The 22,630-nt window shown below is 41.4% G+C and overlaps 1 protein-coding gene across 1 annotated transcript in view; it reads left to right on the forward strand.

Moving 5' to 3' along the window:
- Nucleotides 1-525: 525 nt before the first annotated feature.
- The window catches only part of LOC130417645 (uncharacterized), a 31,124-nt gene continuing 9,019 nt past the window's right edge, over nt 526-22,630 (forward strand). The window contains exons 1-8 of the mRNA XM_056743331.1: nt 526-817; nt 1,871-1,984; nt 2,092-2,157; nt 8,931-9,210; nt 9,291-9,433; nt 10,255-10,534; nt 14,753-14,892; nt 15,980-16,062. Coding sequence (XP_056599309.1) covers nt 526-817; nt 1,871-1,984; nt 2,092-2,157; nt 8,931-9,210; nt 9,291-9,433; nt 10,255-10,534; nt 14,753-14,892; nt 15,980-16,062 — 1,398 coding nt within the window. The remainder of the gene's footprint in view (nt 818-1,870; nt 1,985-2,091; nt 2,158-8,930; nt 9,211-9,290; nt 9,434-10,254; nt 10,535-14,752; nt 14,893-15,979; nt 16,063-22,630) is intronic.

Genomic DNA, 22,630 nt, shown 5'->3' on the forward strand with positions numbered 1-22,630 from the left:
AGCTCAGTCAACTATTTCTTTTTGTAATGTTATGAGAGAACACAGGAGTCGGACAAGGGGCGGACAATTTTAAGTATAACATTTTTTTGGGTTATAATCTGACATGCATGCAAGCCAATACAGATTATTATTACATATTATTTGACTGATTTAAAAATTAGTAGAACTTTAATTCTGAAAATTTTTTTGCAATATTTTGTTGTGGTAAACATATTTTATTGGTTATGAATATTTTAAAATTCATGCAAATTAATAGACATAAGCTATACGAATAAATAGTTCTTAATCAGCATGCTTGCTAAAACAAACTATAACCTAATATATACAATACTAGTAAAAAATGTGTATACATTATTAAAATGCAAATAGTAATAACAAATATTTATTATTATTCAAAGAAAAGTGATCACACCTTATAAAAAATATTAAGCAGCACAAAATGTATGAAATCAGCATCATATGTCACTGAAGGCTGGCGTAATGGGTATCGAAAATTCCCCTTTGCATCACAGAAAACATAAAATAATGTTTTACAATATTACTGTTTGTTCACTCGGCACTCCCGCCCCCTGCTCCTCCCCCTCGGAGAACGGACTCAGGCTCTGGCCTCTGGCGGACGGCGACAACTCCCCCGATACCTGCTCGGAAACAGCAAAGGTCGCAGTCACACCGAGGCTTCAGCTGTGGCCGCACTGTGCACTTCCGTTTCCCAAGCGCCACCGCTTCGTGCAGCCACTGGGCGGACGCCCTCCGTCTGCGCTGCCCGAACTCTCCGGCACTGCGAGGCCACTCGGCGACGAGGACTCTCCGAAAGCATGTCTCTCCTTCCTCCCGGGTTTCGGCATCAACGTAGCAAGGTTCAATAAAAGGAAGGAAGGAGTCGGGAACCGGCAGACATTTAAATAAACATTTAATCAAATAAAATCAAAAGTAAAAAGACAGCCGTACGGCCCTCACGGTCAATGGCCGGCGAATAAAACAAAAATACAAACGTAAAAAATGTTCGGGCCCGGTCCTCTCTCTTCGACGGTCCGGTCGCTCGTTCTCTTATATGCTCCTGATCTCCTATGTGATACGAGACCGGTGCGCGCACAGCTGGCGCTCATTAACAATTACTCACCGGTCTCGAACCACGGTCTCGCCCCGCCTACTCCACTACAATCACATTTAACATATCTGATTAGCTGGGTAGCTACTGTATAAACACATTTTGGTATTTGCTAGTCAAACCATAGTTAAATATATTTAACGAAGTAATATCAAAACTTAGTTGAATGGATGTAATCTTCAAACTCAAATGTAGAACTGTGGTTGCAATCAAGCCCGGATTGGCTAATCGGGAGCACCGGGAGAATTCCCGGTGGGCTGGTCTGTTTTTTTGGCCGTGAGGGCCGGTGTTGTCATGGCATGGTTGAAATGTGGATTCTATTGTTCCTAGGCTGCCTGCACTCACAGCGGCCCTAATCATTATATTTATTATTTTACCGCAGCCCCACTCTTTTTTATTTAATGTTTTTTCACAGCCCCACTCAGAGTGCAGCCTGAGGGTTAATGATGACGTGATTATCTTTTGAGTCCCTGGCCCCGCCCCCGACAGTGGCTCTGCAAGTTGCTCAAAATAAAAAAACGTCAGAAAAAACATGGATTACAGAAAGCGCAAAGGCGGCGCTGAAAAGGCCAGAATAAAAAGAAGAAAGCTCTGGAAACTGACGCGGCCAAATGTTCAAAGATGACAACATTTTTCAAAACAAATGAAGACAATGAGACGGCCGGTAAGCTAACGTTAATGTAGTTAGGAATAGGAGCACGGCAAGATGCTAGCAAACAAAGTTGTCTGCAAACCAACGTTCATGTATCAAACTTTTTCTAGTAGCTCTTCAGCAGCAGCCGCCTCTAGTCCAGTTTGCTGATAACAGTGATACAGAGACAGGCCCAGTAACATTATCAAGCTCCAGTCATGAGCCCAATACACCAGAATGGGCAGGTAGGATTGTCATTCAGAAGAACTAGTAATGAAGCGCCCTGAAAAATGCCGTCAGATAATTAATGATATTTGTGGTGACAGAAATAAATGTTTTAAATTGTATTTAGTGTCAGAAACAGAGCCAGGACCCAGCTGTATCATGCAAGAGATTCTCACTGTGAAAGACACATCAGGTAAGCTGTTGTTGTACCACAGTCACAGAGTGAGTGAATAAGCAAACATTATCACTGCAAAAAATGCTTTTCTTACTTATTATTTTTGTCTTATTTCCCGTTCAAATATCGAAATATTCTTAATTCAAGATACATTAACTAGACAAGTGAAATGGCATAAGAAATTATGTCTTGTTTTCTGAAAAAACACCCAAAAATGTTTTTCCTTAAAACAATCTAAATCTTAATTCAAACAGAATAATACAATTATTTGTCTTCCCCATTTGCAGATAATGTAGGCTAGCTTGTTTTAAGCCAAAATTAACTCAATTTTGAGGTGTTTTTTTCTTCAGAAAACAAGAGATAATTTCTTATGCCATTTTACTTGTTTTGTAAATGTATCTTGATTTAAGATTTTTTTGATATTTGGACTGGAAACGAGACAAAAATACTAAGTAAGAAAGCATTTTTTTGGGCAGTGATCACATTAGTTACAATATAACAACTCTCTATGCCCAAGTGTTACTCGTGACCCATTATGTTTTTAATCAAACGATAGTTAAAAAGCCCACAATTGAAAGGGAATAGAATAAAAGTCATATGAATTAAGCCTGAATATTTTGACATTTGGAAATTTTAATTTTAATTTGCTTTGATTTGATTTAATTTAATTTGAACATGCTTTCCATGTCAAATACGTTAAAGATTATAGAATGCTTTTATTGTGATTAAATACAGGTGAACTCGAGTCTAGGGATACAGAAGGGAGTGTGAAAGGGAGACCAGAGCCTACTCAGGACAGATAGCAGAGGCAACAACACAGCAGCAGAACCCAGAACCACAAGCTAGAAACAAGGCAGATAAAGATGATTCTGTAGATAGTTTTGATTACTTTGCTCGACCTCAGTCACAGGAAATACATACATTTTTTTCTTATCATCCTCAACAAACCCCAAATTTACCTATACCAAAGGTTTTCAATAGCAAAGATGGAACAAACCGCAAGTGGCTAACTTACTGTTAAAAAAACCAATCTCTGTACTCTTCGGTTTGTTTGGCATTTGCACCTTTGGTAAGTGATGGCCCTTTCATAAAGGGAGGCATGAAAGACTGGAAACACATTCACCAAAGGATAGTGGAACACGAAAAAAGTAAGACACACAGAGATAGTGCAGATGCTTACTTTCTGAAAATACAAAAGGCAGATGTGAAAAGCCTGTTGACTGGCAACCAAATGTCGTTACGTGCTGAGCAAGTGAAAAAGAAACGTCAGGTGATGGGGCGTATAGTGGACGTTGTTAAAGTCATAGGCAAATGTGGCCTTAGCTACAGGGGAGATAAAGAAGAGGCAGGTTATAGCTTAGAAAACATTGCTGTTAATCATGGTAATGTCCTGGAGTTGATTCTACTCTTGAGTAGATATGACATGTGCCTCCAACAGCATGTTAACGCTTGCATTGAAAACTGCAAAACGCAGCATGAAACTGGTGCAAAAGGCAGAGGTGCTCTAGTTACTCTGCTGTCAAAAGAGACAATAAATAAAGTTGTGGATGCCATAAGCAAACTGATAAAGGTGACTATAGCAGAAGAAGTGAGACAAGCTGGCATGTTTTCCGTTCAAATTGACACAACCCAAGATATCAGCTCCAAAGATCAGTGTTCAATCATACTTCGATATGTAACAGATGTCATTCATGAAAGACTGATTGCTGTGGTCGACTGTGAAACATCTACTGGCCAGAATTTTGTAGAGCTTCTGAAAAAAGTGCTGCTGAACCTTGACATTGACATTGGCACATGTGTGGGCAACTCAACAGATGGTGCAGCTAATATGCAGGGTCAGTTTAGGGGGTTTTCTAAACTCCTCTCTGAGCATTCCCCCAATCAGGTTCATATTTGGTGTTATGCACATCTTTTGAATCTTGTACTGGCAGAGACAACAGGCAGTGTTGTGGAAAGTGCATCTCTGTTTTCACTGCTTAACGATTTAGCAGTTTTTTAAGAGAGTCATACAAGCGAATGCAGAAGTGGGAGGAGAAGAGTCAGGACAAGCATCACAGACGACTGTGCCCAATAGGGGCAACTAGGTGGTGGGCTAAGGATCAGGCACTAAGTAAAGTGTTTGGGTGCTTCAGGAATCCTCAGGGAGGCTTGTTTATTGAAGTGCTTATGACTTTAGACACCATTATTGATGACAGTACACAAAAGCCAACTGTGAGGGCCAAGGCAAAGGGATTCATAGAAGGCTTTTTGAAGTATGAGACAGTGGTCACTGCTCAACTCTTCCTTCGCATTTTTGAGATTACATCCCCCCTTTCAAAATACTTGCAGACAAAGGGAATGGATATCATCACAGCTCAACGTCTGGTTGAGGGGACAGAAGAGGGTCTCAGGAAGTGTGCTAGGGACTTTGAAGGAGTTTAGTCTGCAGCTGATGAGTTTGTGAAGTGGGCTAATGGAAAGTTGCAAGAGGAGGAAGAGTGTGACCTTGTAGTGCAGGCTGCCTTTTCTGAGAGAAGGATCAGAAAAAAGAAAAGGATGCCAGGAGAGCTTGCAGAAGATGAGCAGCTAGCATCAGCTCATACTGACTTTGAGGTAAAAGTACACAATGTCATTGTAGACACAGTAACAGGAAGTCTCCAAAGGAGGTTTTCTGCTAATGCAAACTTTGCTCAGATTTTGCCTGTTTAGACCCTAGAAACTTTGCTCATGTGAGGGAAAATGGACTACCCAGCTCAGCTCTGGAAGAAATAAGCAAATGTCTGCTTAAGTTTGACGACAGGGCTACAGTTGGCACATTATGTGGTGAACTGTACAGCCTTGCATGTCAGTGGGACAGATTAAAGATGTCCCCTCTGGAGGGTTACATTGTCAGGACAGCTAGTGAAATCCCACAAGGAGGTGATGAGCATCCTTCCATGCAACAGCAGGATGTCGAACTAGAGAGCAAAACTTGTTCCTCCTGTAAAAACTGTGTCATTTGTGTTTATCTCATTCTCTCTCAGTACAATCTTCTAACTGATGCCTACCATGTAATTGGACTCGCCTACAAGTTGCTAATAACACTGTCCATCACACAAGTAGCCTGTGAGAGAAGCTTCTCAACAGTGAAATTCATAAAAAACAGGCTCAGGAGCACTTTAACCTAAAAGAACCTTGAGGCATTCATGCTCATGTGCACTGAGAAAGAAATTCTTGTGTCTTTGGACAATGACACCGTAATAGATAAAGTTGCAGAGACCAGTGCTCTGCTCAGGCGTTTATTAATGTTTTAGGGTTGTCCATATTCCTTGAGCTACACTTATGCAGAGGAAAAAGAGATGAAAAAATAATTAGAAAGTTACACTGTGAACAAAAGTCAGATAACAGTGCAATACTTGTTTTATTATTTAACTAATGTTCTCATATTTGTGAAAAATATTTAAAGTTGTAAAGCAGCCGTTTCATTGAAAAAGAAATTATAGTGTCATTACACAGTGCAATACATTTTATTTTAATCTTTTTTAATTTATTTTGTTTTATGTTTTTGTTAGATTTTTTTCCTCATTTCAATGTTTGGATATTTATGAACACTCATTCTTAAAGAAAATAGATTCTGATACTGTCATGCTATTTACTGTTCTAATAAATCTTCACTGTGAAGCAAAACTTAGGCTACTGTATTTTCACTGAATTGGAAATTATGATATTTTTGAAAAATACAATGATTAAAAGGCTGTAGAGAACAGTGCGCTATTGCAGACTTATATTCTGAGGTTTTAATTATCATTATTTTAATATAGTCAGTCGTAAACTAAAGTGGGCCGGTCTAAGGCATGAAACTCCAGGGCTGAAAATGACTCCCAATCCGGCCCTGGTTGCAATATTCCTGTGGTAGTCAGAGTCTGGAAAATGGGGATTCCCACCCGGTTGATAAAGGGATTGTTTGTGAGGGATGTTTTTTTTAGACAGTTCTCACCTAAATATCTGCTCAGTCAGTGTATTTGTTTTTACAACGGTATAATTTGCACAAAAGCTTACATGAACATGTACAATAGCTAATAACATTTTTTACATTATTTTTTGTACATGATTCAGGAAATTATCTGTGTTATGTTATGGAAGAATTAACAGCGTATGTGGGGGGTTCGGTTTCAATAGTCCTGCAGTAAAGGTTTTTGCATAAAAAGTCCTAAATTTTCGTATGCATTTTTTTCTTATATGGCACTCGTTTGTACAGTGTCTGTGAATTGTCAAAAGACCTTTCAAAATCCACGATAAAGATGCGAAATCCCAGTCCGACCTTTTTTTATGACAGATGAAAATATCGGAGACAGTGTGTAAATGTGGTTGACACACCGTGAGGTCGATTTTTTTTTGCAAATTTCAGATTCTATGTGCAATGGGGTTAAGCAGTGTGCTGTGGGGATGTGATTGATAACTGTGCAGGGTAGATATTCAACTGAAATTGCATTAAATATGGTTGTTTTAACAAGAATTGTCTTCAAGATTTTTTTAACAAGGCTTATATAACACAAAAACAAGCAAAACAAAACCAACGAGGGAGAAAACAAGGCTGGATAATTATAAGTGAAAACAAGGACACGGACTAAATAGATCAGAAAATAAAACACTAGCACAAAATCTAAACGGGTTGACACAACGTCGTGATGGGAAAAACACGAATGGACAAGGTAACAAAACTCACTAGACAGTAAAACACTAAACTTGCATACAGTGAGGTCCATAAATATTGGGACTTCGACACAATTCTAACATTTTTTGCCTCTATACACCACCACAATGGATTTCAAATGAAACAAACAAGATGTGCGCTAACTGCAGACTGTCAGCTTTAATTTGAGGGTATTTACATCCAAATAAAGTGAATGGTGTAGGAATTACAACAGTTTGCATATGTGCCTCCCACTTGTTGAGGGACCAAAATCATAAATCAAACATTTTAATACTTGGTTGCAAATCCTTCGCAGTCAATTACAGTCTGAAGTCTGGAAAGCATAGACATCACCAGACGCTGGGTTTCATCCCCGGTGATGCCCTGCCAGGCCTCTATTGCAACCGTCTTCAGTTCCTGCTTGTTCTTGAGGCATTTTCTCTTCAGTTTTGTCTTCAACAAGTGAAATGCATGCTCAATCGGATTCAGGTCGGGTGATTGACTTGGCCATTGCATACCAGTCCACTTCTTTCCCTTCAAAAACTCTTTGGTTGCTTTTGCAGTATGGTTTGGCTCATTGTCCATCTGCACTGTGAAGCGCCGTACAATGAGTTCTGAAGCGTTTGGCTGAATACGAGCAGATAATATTGCCCGAAACACTTCAAATTTCATCCTGCTACTTTTGTCAGCAGTCACATCATCAATAAATACAAGAGAACCAGTTCCACTGGCAGCCATACATGCCCACGCCATGACACTACCACCACCATGCTTCACTGATGAGGTGGTATGCTTAGGATCATGAACAGTTCCTTTCCTTCTCCATAGTCTTCTCTTCCCATCACTCTGGTACAAGTTGATCTTGGTCTCATCTGTTCATAGGATGTTGTTCCAGAACTGTGAAGGCTTTTTTAGATGTCGTTTGGCAATCTCTAATCTGGCCTTCCTGTTTTTGAGGTTCACCAATGGTTTACATCTTGTGGTGAACCCTTTGTATTCACTCTGGTGAGGTCTTCTCTTGATTGTTGACCTTGACACACATACACCTACCTCCCAGAGAGTGTTCTTGATCTGGCCAACTGTTGTGAAGGGGGTTTTCTTCACCAGGGAAAGAATTCTTTGGTCATCCACCACAGTTGTTTTCCGTGGTCTTCCGGATCTTTTGGTGTTGCTGAGCTCGCCGGTGCGTTACTTCTTTTTAAGAATGTTCCAAACAGTTGTTTTGGCCACGCCTAATGTTTTTGCTATCTCTCTGATGGGTTTGTTTTGTTTTTTCTGCCTAATGATAGCTTGCTTCACTGATAGTGACAGCTCTTTGGATATCATCTTGACAGTTGACTGCAACAGATTCCAAATGCAAATAGCACACTTGAAATGAACTCTGGACCTTTTATCTGCTCATTGTAATTGGGATAGTGAGGGAATTATACACACCTGGCCATGGAACAGTTGAGAAGCCAATTGTCCCATTTCCTTTGTAACTTAACAAGTGGGAGGCAGATATGCAAACTGTTGTAATTCCTACACCGTTCACCTCATTTGGATGTAAATACCCTCACATTAAAGCTGACAGTCTGCAGTTAACGCATATCTTGTTTGTTTCATTTGAAATCCATTGTGGTGGTGAAAAGAGCCAAAAATGTTAGAATTGTGTCAATGTCCCAATATTTATGGACCTGACTGTAGATTAGGACTCAGTGTTTTCTACAACGGACAAGGCACAAGATACGTAATAGGCACAAGATACAGCATACAATGAACGAGCACAGGACAATGAACACGAGGATGTTTTAAAGGGGAACAAACACAGGATTAATTAACAAGGGAAGGCACACTCAAACACTAATGGGAAGGCTAACGAGACAAAAGGGCGCGAAACACCGACGAGACTCTGAGAGAGAGTGAGAGGATCTCAAAGGCACAACCTCTCTCTCCACAAAGAACATTAGACTATGTCATGGCTCCGCCCGAAGACCAAGAATAGACAAGACAAGATGGCGGAACCATGAAACCATGAATCTCAGCATTGAATCGCGTTGATTCTCACAAGTGTTTTCATACGGGGTTTAAGGAATTCATAGTTATAAGATGACCACAGAAGTGTTTGTATGTTTTATCAATTGTGTGAATTTCCTTTAAGAGAATTTTGCATTGAAAGGATCGGCTACACACTCATCTACCTACTATACCTACAACAAAGCTGCAAACGCCAAAGATGGTGTAAGATATGGACCTGGTTTAGCATCCTGCTCACTTACATCATATCAAATGAACTCTTGGTGGAGGCTGGATATTCTGAATGAATATGAGATCAGTACAGTGATCATCAGTAACAGGGGAGACAATTCTCCTGGACAAACCAGTGGAGCAGAGATTCGTATTGGAAACTCACTGGAAAACAACGGAAACAACAATCCCATGTAAAGTTATTCATGCAATCACTTCAACACTTTTTTTATTGATTGATTAATTGATTGATTGATTTATATTTTCTCTCTAGATGTGCTGTAATTCCTGATCTTCCAGTAAAATCTACTGTCAGTTTCTCATGTAATGGAATGAAGGGACGTTATGTGAATGTGGTCATGCCGGCAGTTAAGAATCTCTGTCTGTGTGAGGTAGAGGTCTATGGAACAGGTAAATGTGATTCTGTTCATCAAATTGGTTCTTTAAAATTACCTTTTCATTTTAAATGATTATGTGATTAAGTCACTATGTATTATTTTCTATAAAATGATGTGCTGGACAATGTGTGTTCTGTTTATCAGTATACATATATTTCATATGAAATTATATAGTATGTGTAGAGATCCAAATCCAATTCAATTCAGTTTTATTTGAATAGTGATTTTAAAAAATGTTAGTGTTTCAAAGCAGCGTTACATAGATTATTAATAATAATGTCAGTAATATTAGATGAATTAATAAAATAAAGATCGTATTTTCCTCTATGGAATGTGCATTTATGAAACTGTGCAGAGTGAATTACATTTACATTTAAAAAGCAGATGCTTTTATCCAAAGCGACTTACATTCCATTATCCTACTTTCTGAGTATGTGCAATCCCTGTGATTGAACACATGATCTTGGCATTGCTAGTGCCATACTCTTACCACTGGAAGATGACATCAGATTTAGTGACATTGATTTATTCACAATATTATAATGTGCAGTGTATAAAGTTAAGATTTGAACCTGTATAGATAAGAACAACTACAAATGCCAGCATGGCGTCTTCACCATTCTCCGCATTGAAACTTCATTGATGCTCATTGAAGTCTCAGATTCTGGATTCTTTTTATGATGGATAGTGAGAAGTGTAATCAGTTCACATAAGACTAGAAACAATCAGGAAGGATCATCCTGAAACTTTGATGATTGATAAAAAATACCTATTAGAAATATATTCAATATATACCAGAGAATTCTTTATATATATGATTATTTGTGTGAATTGTTTTAGATAATTTGGCATTGAAAGGAACGGCTACACAGTCATCTACCAACTCCACATATGTAGCTGCAAATGCCATAGATGATCAAAGATATAGACTTGATCTCGCCCCATCCTGCTCACTTACATCATCTGAAAGTAACCCGTGGTGGAGGCTGGATCTTCTGGGTTATTATAAGATCACTACAGTGATCATCAGTAACAGAAGAGATGCCGGCGCTGATCAAACAAATGGAGCAGAGATTCGTATTGGAGACTCACTGGAAAACAATGGAAACAACAATCCCATGTAAAGTTATTTAACCTTTTCATTGATTGATTTGTTTGAACAGATGCATTGATTCTCAGTTTTCTGAATTCGCTCTCTTACTTAATCCTCTTCGTCCCAACTGAGACATAAGGCTGCAACTTACTCTTGCCATCTGCGTCTGTCCTGTGCTTTGTACTGTGCTTCTCCCCATGAAAGCCCCATTTCTTCCAGCTCTATTTCGACTGTCATGTTGTTCTTGGCCAGCAATATTTACGTTTCCAGGTGGTGTCCAACACAAAGCCACTTTAGGGATCCTTTCACTGGGCATCATAAGTACATGGCGAACCATCGTAATCGGCGTATCTTGATCTCCTGGGATATGATATTTGATCTTGTCTCTTGTACAAATTGATATTGGTAATGGTGTTGGGCCAGTATATACATATATTACAGAGCTTTCTAAGGCAACTGTTATGGAAGGCATCTAACTTACTCATGTCTTCTTTCACTACTCTCCAACATTCAGTGCCATAAAATAACACTGATTTCACATTGCTGTATTAGAGCTTGATCTTTGTTTAGAGGCTTAGATGTTTGGACTTCCAGATGGTTCTGAGTCTAATAAAGACTCCTATTCGACCCTTGATATAATTTTGGGCTCTGTTACTAGTGCTAATAACACTACCAAGGTATGTGAAATCTTTCCCATCCTTGGCTGGCTCTCCCTCAATGTTAACTTGGTCATCGACGAGAGCATTGATGTGCATGCTCTGTGTCTTCTGCTTGTTTATGAGTAAGCCAATTTTTTTAGTATATAATTGTTCAGTCTATTTGTTTTTTTCCTGAATGTGAGTGTATCCATCCATCCATCCATTTTCTACCGCTTATCCGAACTACCTCGGGTCACGGGGAGTCTGCGCCTATCTCAGGAGTCTTCGGGCATCAAGGCAGGATACACCCTGGATGGAGTGCCAACCCATCGCAGGGCACACACACTCACTCATTCACTCACGCACTCACACCCTACGGACAATTTTTCCAGAGATGCCAAGAATGTGAGTGTATGTGGCTGAAATTACCACCAGATTGTTAGCAAAGTCAAGATCTTCCACATGAGAGAAGGGAGTCCATTGAAGGCACGGGCATGGTCAGATGTTGTTTAACGCATAACCCACTCAATGATGACCAGGAATAGAAGAGGTGAGAGAATCGACCTTGTCTCAATCCAGACCTGACTTCAAAGAATTCTGTCAATTTATTATCGAGAATAATGGAAGCCATGCGCCAGATAATAATAAAAAGTAATGAATTGTATTAACATGGGAATAAACAAAAAAATAACAAAAAACTAAACTACATGATTATAAAGGCCCGAGAGCACTGGAAGCCCTGAGCGACGATGGAAGGCTGCTTAAGAAACGCAGGCATGAGCCTCATTGCAGGTGAAAACACTCTGAAAAATTACATTGACCATTTCTGACCTGTAAATAAAAAAAAGAAAAAAAAAGAACAGAACATAATGATTCATAGGGATGAGCGAGTACAGCATTATCTGTATCTGTGTCTGTTAACCATATGAATTATCCGTATCCGTATCTGTACTCGGACTGGGCGGGGCCTTACCAGGAAGTGGGCGGGAGTTAACCTGGAAATTGAGTCGGGTTGTCTTGAGATGGGCGGGGCTTTAACCGGTATGTTATTTTAAGCATGCAATTGATATGGGTTGATCAGAAATTGTTGTATTTAATGCTGATTAGAAAAATATTTAGATGACAGCATCAGCATTGAGATTCAGATCAATGGTTTTGATCACGGTAACAAACGATCTATATACAGAACAAGTTTTGCAACAATGAAATGAATACAACACATGCGGTTGCAATTATGAAGTAAAATGTAATGAACAAGAGTTTTCATCTCAACATAACTTTCTTTTTTTAACTTTTAATTAAAAACTGGTTAGAGCCAGCTGACGGTTTAAAAAAGACAGGCAGGGACGCAACGCGAGTCACATTCTACCAAGCACCACGTCTGAACAAACCCCACATTTATCAAAACTCTACTGGTTAATAAGTAAGTACTACAAACCGAAATTAAAAACAAACCTGAAGCTGATGAAACCCTAAACGTTAACGGAAAAGACCCGCGAACCTGAGTGACTGAGGGAGAGACGGAGAGAGAGAGCTGCGAACACAGTCAGCAACACAATACATCTGCATGTGTGTAGGGGAGGGGCGCTGTGACTATCACAGAACGCAGACACAGTCAGCTAACCAATGAGGATTTTTATTCAATCCGAGCACAGATATTGACTCGTATTACTCGTATAATACTCGTACTCGGCAAAAGTGCTTTATCCGTACCGGATACTCGTTTCAGCCGAGTAGCCGGCTCAACTCTAATGATTCATAACAATGTTCATATAACTTCCCAATGAGTTTAACGATCTTAGGTGGTATAACATACTGTATAATCTTAGTATCTTCCATAAGCTCTCTCGGTGAACGCTGTCAAATGCTTTCGTAAAGTCTATGAAATTGATGTAAAGTGGATCATTCCATTCCAAACTTTGTTCTATGGTGTTACGAAATGCAAACATCTGGTCTTTGCATCCTCTCCCTCTTCGAAAACCTGCTTGTTCTTTTCTCAATTTGGGGTCTATGGCACTATCAACCCGCTTCAACAGAATCCTACAGAAAACATTGCTGGGAATAGAAAGAAGTGTTGTACCCCGCCAGTTGTCGCAATTGTTGTGGGTCTCCTTTCTAGGGCAATTTGAATATGAGGCCTTGGCTCCTATCCTTGGGATAGTGTCTTCATCCCAAATCTTTTGGAAAAGGTTCGTAACATATTGGCTGATGTATTGATATCTGCCTTAAGGAGCTCTGCTTGTAAGGAATCAATCCCTGTTGCTTTACCGGATTTCGCAGCCTTAATAGCATCCACCACCGCTTTTTTGGTTGGAGGCTGAATGTCTTATGGCTCAATGGCTCATCATCTTCAGGGCGGTTTAGAACTTTGTCAAAGTATTGTACCCACTTGGCAGCTTGCTATTTTTATGTTGTTATTAGTTTTCCTTCTTTATCCTTTACTGGTATGAAGTTGTTTTTTTGACCAGTAAACTGCTTTGTTATCTTTTGAACAATATTCAGTTTTCCCTGTAATGCAGCATTTTCAGCATCATGTTCCAGTTTCTCTACAAAGGTTCTCCTATTATTGTGAGCACTCTTCTTTTCTTCTCTGTCTTTGGTCTTATACTGTTCTTGTCTTTGGTCTTATCTAGCACTCTTCTTTCATCTATCTTTTTCCAAGTACCAGATGATATCTATACCGTGTTCTTCTTTTCCCTTAGCCAATCACTTCTTTAGCAGTCTCTATGAAAGCCTCCTTAATCTTGCCCCATGTGTCTACCACATTCACCTGCTCCTGACCCTCTTTATCTGTAAGTGCTCTAAAACGGTTTCTCAGCTTGATGGAAAATGTTTTTGCATTTTCTGGCAAATAGTGATCACTGCCAACATGTGCTCCCCTAGGGACAAGCACATCTTGCAGGGATCAGCGCCATTTCTTATTAATTATAACAATGTCTATTTGATTTACTGTATAGCTATCTGGGGATCTCCATGTCAATTTGTGAATGTCTCTGTGAGTAAAGATGGTGCCACGAATAACACAACAGTTTTTAAGACATAAGTCTTTCACCGTTGTTATCTATGTTTCCACAGCCTTGGTGCCCCATAGCCTCCTCACTGTTGGTTTCGTCACTGCCTCCTTTGACATTCATGTCACCTATTATCAGGAGTAGATCGTGCTGAGGAACATTGCTAACAGCATGTTGAACTTACTCGTACCATTCGTCTATGACCAAATCTGTTGCCTCATTGGTAGGAGCAAAGCATTGCAGTATTAAGCGATCACTAATGGGTTCCCACTCAAGCAGGCATTTAGCTACATCCTTCTTAATAATTGTATGGTTGAGCCCTCACTTATTACCTATAGACCCGAGCCAGTCCATCTGGTCTCACTTATAAACAGTATGTCAAGATTATATCTGTCCATTTCTTTGGTAACCTGTGCTGATTTAGATGTCTCAAACATGGAACGCATATTCCATGTACCAAGACGGACTACAGAAAACTCGCTTTCAAGCTTCTGACTTCAGTAGGAGAGCTTTCATCAGAAACTGTTATAATGTCACTCATGTGACTGGAATTTTCTTTTGGTTCTGATGGTATTTGTACTGATTTCTCTCTCTAGATGTGATGTATTTCCTAATCTTAAAGTCGGCACATCGATTACTTTCTCTTGTAATGGGATGGTGGGACGTTATGTGAATGTTTTCATGCCTGTTACAGTCCAGAGTCTCTCTCTGTGTGAGGTGGAGGTCTACGGAACAGGTGAACTTGATTAATTGCATGAAATTGTTTTATTTAAAGCTCTTATTTATTAAATGTGATTCTGTGATCGTGTGTATGTGGTAATTTCCAATCTAAACGTATAATTCGATGTGTTAAATCTGTGTCAAACCTACCAACATATGTGACATCAGCAGATTCACTTCAATTATTGATTTAAGAAGAAGGTCTATAATGACCTCGAGAAAATCATCTGTTTGCATTTCTTCATCTTGATTTGAACGTACTGTTTTGATTCGTTGTGGTAATTGTTTGAAAAAAAATACAATAAAAATAACATCTGTAAAACCAGAAGATTTTTCATAAGTAAATTCTATTAGCCACCCGTGTGTCTGTGGGTTTTCCTTGTTATATTTTTATTTAACCAATCAAAAGTAAGTAAAAGCGTTTGTGAGTGAACTTTTTAACCCAATTGGATCCATAAATTGTCAGTTAAACCTACCTACCCAGCCTCTCTGCACTGTGATTGATGTTCTGACCCATTTTGGAGCATCTGTCATAAACAAGCAGCCCTTTTCTTTCCTGAACTGTATATGTGTAAAGACTTCTGTTTCATGTAAGGAGCGGAGAAGAATTTCTTAACTGCATTTGTTGTCGAGTGAAAGTCAATACTGTCTTAAATATCCTGTGCGAAGCATCTTCTTTATAAAACTAAACGTTGGCAAAGTAATAAAAAAACCATGAGCCCCACGCAGCTACAATAAACTTGATAACTTGCATATGTAATGTGAGGCATTGTGGCATTATAAAATGCATGCAGCTGCTGCAATTAACAATTGTTCCTATAGAGAATTTCCATGGCAGTTTCAGTGAATGTGAATGTTTCATATTCTGGTTATATTCTGGGATTATGCCTGTGTTAAATGTTAACAGGTTTGTAGTAACAAAATACATTTACTCTTTTGCACTTGAGAAAATTGATAGGCCTAGCATTATTAATATAAATACATAATGTTCATATTAACTGTAATATAAAGTAGTTACTCGATACTTGAGTAGCCTAATTTTCATTGTATACTTTTTAACTTTTACTCATATAATAATTAATATTTTTGTTTTTCTGGTACAGTTTGTCGTAAAAAAGCCTTTCTGAGACTGAAGTTTTCCTCCAATGGTGATGTAGCTTCTGAAAGAGACAAAATCCTCCAACAGGTGAGAAATAGAGTCTTAAAATATATAGGTAAAAGTTATTACATTTACAGTATTGTACTGTAGTTGCCAGATATAGTATCATGCTGTCATTTTTCTGTAAATCGTTTCACTCTCAATTTACATTCTGGAAGCTGGGATGCCAGCAAAGTACTGTTTTATACTATTATGCCACTTAATTTTACAATATTACAACGTCTTGTATGTTGCATACATATTATTTTTACTCGGAATGTAATTTTCCTTAAAACATGAAAAATGTTGCTATTATTTCCATATCCGCAGTCTCAAATGGAAATAGAAAACAATAGTCTTAGAATTTAAAATGTTTATTTATGATCCAAAGGCCATAACATTTCCTTATATGAACAATTTGGCTGAAATGTCAGCTGTACGAAATAAATTCATTATTGCAACTAACAGTTAATAGCGCATCATTAACAATGCAGAAACCTTACTTCCTTTAAGTCCAATTACAGTGGATAATTGAAGTGTCTAAACTCAATTCCATTCAAAGCCTGTAAGTTTTCTCAGTAGAGAGGAAACCTGTGTGTTCATGTAACCGGAATGCACCACACATGCACTACCGGGTTCAAACCGGGTCGGTTCGGCATGGGAGTCGGGCGCTCTAGCGAGGAGGCTAAAGACCGCAGTCCCTAGCGTCTGTCGCTAGAGAGTCCTTGAGGTCGGGAAGTGAGGTTTACATACTGCACAGCTCTACACTAGCTTGCCTCCGTTACATTCAGAGTAGTGTCCTTATTTTGCACAACTTGGCCAGTCTTCTTTGAAGTCACTTTCCTATTCTTAGCTTTTGATCCACGGGGTTGATGTTGATAATAGGGGTGGCACGGTTCACAAAACCCCGTTTGTATCACGGTTTTAGGGTCACTGTTTTTCGATTTTGTTGTTTTTTCTTTTAATCTTTAACACTCCAGAAATGTCCTTCAGCATATGATATATATCTTATTAGCTTATTTATCCACAGTTTAGGATACAGTATTGACATTTTTGTAATGTATTCATGCAATTACTGAATTTGACTTGACTTTAAGCACATTATTGGGACCTTCCCTGAGTAAAACCTAGGTGAGATTTTGATACAGCAAGAGAGAAGACATTGCTTTTGACATGCTTTTCGTTTATTTGGCAAAAAATAGGAGAATGTGTATTGTTATCTCTACAGGAACTTGTGCCTTTTTAGCACACAAACATTGAAATCAACTTGCATTTATCAAACTGCCAAAAAATATTTTAAGAAAAAGAGGAACTCTTACAATCCCTGTCTTCTAAACAAGTCAAAATGCTTTAAACATAAATATATAATTGTAAGAATATAACTTTTTGTCTAGTTATAATGTTGAAGAGTCTAGTCGATGGAACACACAAAGTTACAGGCCTGGGGACTGTCGGCTCAATGGGCCCTCTATCTTCTTGCTTTTTCTGGTCCCCACCTCACGAAAGGTAGTTCTTTCCTCAGCTAAGTCAGTGATTTCTCCCCCCTGAGATGCACTAAGGTGAATCCCCTGTTGAGATTCTATTTTAAATTGGAGCTTGCCTGCTCTCCTGAAGAACACAACTTCAGTCTGGAAGCGTGTATCCACTGTGGCTGGTAGTCCGTCAGAACTCCTGTCTGAGTTACAGCAATCACAGTCGCTGGTCCGTGGTACTTTGGTTCTCCAACCTTGGTCTGCGTTAGAGTCCTCAAGGAAGACCTTTTGTCCTGGAACAAAGTTATGAGTAGGCTTTTCTGAGGGAAGAGGAAGACACAAAGAAACATCAGCACATTTAGATTTTAACTTTTTGACTAGGGAAGTCATGTAGTCCTCATGGATCACCTCCAAGTCACCTAAGAAAGAAATACCTGCCCGGACTTTGACCCACGGTGTTGGGAAAGGTCTACCAATTACTATTTCAAAAGGTGACAATCTTGTTGTGGAAGATGGAGTCATTCTTACTTCGGTCAAGACTGCGGGCAACAAATCAACCCACCTCTTTCCTGTATCGATTACAGCTTTTGTTAGTCATGTTTTGAGTGTTCGATTAAATCGTTCCACGACTGCTGAGCTCTGTGGATGATAGGGAATATTAAAATGCCAATCAATAGACAACGTTTTTGATAAGAGCTGTGTTACCTTTGATGTGAACGGACTCCCGTTTTCACTTTCTATAGTGGTCGGGATTCCGTAATGAGGTATTACGGAATCTCCTTAGTTAGGATTTTTACCACAGTTTTAGCGTCCTCTTTTGCATACGGAAATGCTTCTGGCCACTTTGAGAATCGGCCGATAATTACCAGAAGATATTTCAGATTACCTATCGGCGGCATGTGCGTGAAATCAATTTGCACATGTTGGAATGGAGCTTCCGTATGTGGCAACGCATCCGCACACGTTAACACATGTTAAACATGCGTCCAAAACGAGTTTTGCGGTTTTATGTACATCGGCTATAAATTACAATTGATTAATTGCTTGAACTACTTTTGCACAACTGGTGTGAGATAACCCATGGTAATGTCTAATTAGGATAATTAATTCTAATTTGGTAGTGCTATCCTAACCTGTTTATCCCTAATAATCCCTTCCTTTTCCGGAGCACAAACACTTTTTCTCCAATGCTCCAAGTCTCCCTGTGTTGATTGACTTTGCAGGATTCTGATGTCAATGTCAGGTACATTCGTTATGTGTACTGTCATGGCCATCTGTGTTTCATCTCTCTGATGAAATGGTGAGTTAATCTGTCTTTGGGCTGCCGCTTTTGCGGCTTCATCAGCCCTTTGGTTAACTATTGTCTGTTCCTCTTCCCCCGAAGCATGACCCTTGACCTTTACTATGACCACCTCGAGCGGAAGCTGAACTGCTTTGGTCAACTGTCTTATCAGATTTGCATGTGCTATGGGTTTACCATCAGCTGTTCTAAAACTTCTTGCTTCCCACATTTTAGCATAATGGTGAAGAACACTCCACGCATACTTACAGTTGAAAGAAAAAGTATGTGAACCCTTTGGGCTTACTTGGATTTCTTCATAAATTGGTCATAAAATGTGTTCTGATCTTCATCTAAGTCACAACAATAGAGAAACACAGTCTGCTTAAACTAATACCGCACAAACATTATACGTTTTCATGTTTTTATTGAACACAACATGTAAACATTCATAATGCAGGGTGGAAAAAGTATGTGAACCTTTGGGTTTATAACTGGTTGACCCTCCTTTGACAGCAATAACCTCAACCAAACGTTTCCTATAGTTGCAGATCAGACCTGCACAACGGTCAGGAGAAATTTTGGACCATTTCTTGTCATGGTTCCACTACCATGTCATGTTTTATTCTTGTCTCAAGTGGAGCCATGGCATTGCCTGATGGTTTTGTGTGAGGAGAGATATTTTTGACCCTTGCGGTCTTCCATACTCTCCTCAAGTCGCGTCATTGCCCAACCCTCCTGTTTCATAGTTAGTGTTAATTACCTCCCCTATAAAGACTCCTCATGTTTCTTTGTCTCGTTGCTCGTGCATTGAATGTGTTTTTCCTGTTGAAGTCTTGCCTGGTTCCTGTTGTTCATTGTTCCTTGTCTGCTGTTTATCAACCCTGTGTCTAGTAAGTCTTAGTTTAGTGTTTGTTCCCAGTGTTTGTTTTGTAGTTTAGTAAGTTAGTGTCCTTGTTAAAGTTTATAGTTTATTCCTGTCTTGTTTTACCCCACCGTGGGTCTTTGTTTTGCCTGTTTTGTCTTGTTATTTGTAATAAATATCTGTTACCATCTATACCGTCTGTGTCTGCCTGCACTTGGGTTCCCGTTCGAGTTTCATGACAGAATGCACGAGCCAAGATCGAACCCAGTAGGCAGCATGGACGGTACGACGTCGTCCTTGCGGTCTCGCCAAGCCCACTTGCTGCTTGGATTCCGCCAGGGGAGTTACGGTGACCGGGAGTTCGCCAGGGCATTCTCGGCGGTGGCAGAGGCGACCGACTTTGGTGAGGCGGAGTTGAAGACGATCTTCAACTGCTGCCTCACCCGGCGCCTCACACCGTCGGAGAAGAGGCTGCTGGCTCCCTTAGGGTTTGCGGACATGGTCAGGTACGTGACCAACCGGAGCGATCCCGGGGGTGAGGTTCCACATGGGACTTTCACCCCACGGTCGAGCGCTGCGGAGGGTCTCGTCCTGGCCGCCGCTGCCCTGGGGGACTCAGTACCCTCTGGTTCGAGCTCCATGGCCGCCGGTTCTTCTGGTGGAGTCCGAGATAAGTGGGTGGCTAGAGACTCGAGGACGACGTCGCGGGAAACCTCCTTCCCGAGTCCTGTGGTCCCGAGTCCTGTGGTCCCGAGTCCTGTAGTCCCGAGTCCTGTGGTCCCGAGTCCTGTGGTCCCGAATCCGGTGGTGTCAAACCCCAAATATTTTTTGGGGGGGCGCTGTGGGAAGGTGACGGTCCGTCCGGCACCGAGCCCGGCCCAGCAGCCGCCGGAGGTCGCTGCCCAGCCGCCAGAGGTCGCTGCCCAGCCGCCAGAGGTCGCTGCCCAGCCGCCGCCAGAGGTCGCTGCCCAGCCGCCGTCAGAGGTCGCTGCCCAGCCGCCGCCAGAGGTCGCTGCCCAGCCGCCGCCAGAGGTCGCTGCCCAGCCGCCGTCAGAGAGCGCTGCCCAGCCGCCGTCAGAGAGCGCTGCCCAGCCGCCGTCAGAGAGCGCTGCCCAGCCGCCGTCAGAGAGCGCTGCCCAGCCGCCGTCAGAGAGCGCTGCCCAGCCGCCGTCAGAGAGCGCTGCCCAGCCGCCGTCAGAGAGCGCTGCCCAGCCGCCGTCAGAGAGCGCTGCCCAGCCGCCGTCAGAGAGCGCTGCCCAGCCGCCGTCAAGTCCGGCTGCCCAGCCGCCGTCAAGTCCGGCTGCCCAGCCGCCGTCAAGTCCGGCTGCCCAGCCGCCGTCAAGTCCGGCTGCCCAGCCGCCGTCAAGTCCGGCTGCCCAGCCGCCGTCAAGTCCGGCTGCCCAGCCGCCGTCAAGTCCGGCTGCCCAGCCGCCGTCAAGTCCGGCTGCCCAGCCGCCGTCAAGTCCGGCTGCCCAGCCGCCGTCAAGTCCGGCTGCCCAGCCGATCTTCCAACCCTGGTCCAGCCCGGCATTCCAGCCGTGGTCCAGCCCTACAGTCCTGCAGGGGACTAGGACAGTTCCCCCCAGGACTACCCCTGTCAAGTCCCCTGGGGCTCCGCGCCCTGGCGCGTCCCCAAGGGCTGGAACTTTCCCACCCAGCCCTCCCCCTTCTGGACTTCCCATGTTTTCTTGTCTGCCCCCACCCCCCCTCCCTTGTTTGTTGTTTTTATTGTCTCATCCCAATCCATTCGTAATCATGTCTTGTATGCCTCTTGTTATGTTTAGCTTGTCTGTCTGGTTTTTGTCCTTGTCTAAGTTAGTCTTGTCTTGTTAGTGACCCCTTGATGAACACCTGGAGGTGTTCATTAAAGGGGGGGCTTATGTCATGGTTCCACTACCATGTCATGTTTTATTCTTGTCTCAAGTGGAGCCATGGCATTGCCTGATGGTTTTGTGTGAGGAGAGATATTTTTGACCCTTGCGGTCTTCCATACTCTCCTCAAGTCGCGTCATTGCCCAACACTCCTGTTTCATAGTTAGTGTTAATTACCTCCCCTATAAAGACTCCTCATGTTTCTTTGTCTCGTTGCTCGTGCATTGAATGTGTTTTTCCTGTTGAAGTCTTGCCTGGTTCCTGTTGTTCATTGTTCCTTGTATGCTGTTTATCAACCCTGTGTCTAGTAAGTCTTAGTTTAGTGTTTGTTCCCAGTGTTTGTTTTGTAGTTTAGTAAGTTAGTGTCCTTGTTAAAGTTTATAGTTTATTCCTGTCTTGTTTTACCCCACCGTGGGTCTTTGTTTTGCCTGTTTTGTCTTGTTATTTGTAATAAATATCTGTTACCATCTATACCGTCTGTGTCTGCCTGCACTTGGGTTCCCGTTCGAGTTTCATGACAATTCCTCTTTACAAAAGTGTTTCAGTTCAGCAATATTCTTGGGATGTCTGGTGTGAATCGCTCTCTTGAGGTCATGCCACAGCATCTCAATCGGGTTGAGGTCAGGACTCTGACTGGGCCACTCCAGAAGGCGTATTTTCTTCTGTTGAAGCCATTCTGTTGTTGATTTACTTCTATGCTTTGGGTTGTTGTCCTGTTGCATCGTCCATCCTCTGTTAAGCTTCAGTTGGCGGACAGATGGTCTTAAGTTTTCCTGCAAAATGTCATGATAAACTTTGGAATTCATTTTTCCATCGATGACAGTAATCCGTCCAGGGCCTGAGGCAGCAAAGCAGCCCAAAACCATGATGCCCCCTCCACCATATTTCACAGTTGGGATGAGGTTTTGATGTTGGTGTGCTTTGCCTTTTGTTCTCCACACATAGCGTTGTGTGTTCTTTCCTAACAACTAAATTTTGGTTTCATCTGTCCACAGAATGTTTTGCCAGTAGTGCTGTGGAACATCCAGGTGCTCTTTTGCAAACTTCAAACGTGCTGCAATGTTTTTTTTGGACAGCAGTGGCTTCCTCCGTGGTGTCCTCCCATGAAGTCCATTCTTGTTTAATGTT

This window comes from Triplophysa dalaica, chromosome 1, assembly GCF_015846415.1.
Source record: "Triplophysa dalaica isolate WHDGS20190420 chromosome 1, ASM1584641v1, whole genome shotgun sequence".
NCBI lineage: Eukaryota > Metazoa > Chordata > Actinopteri > Cypriniformes > Nemacheilidae > Triplophysa > Triplophysa dalaica.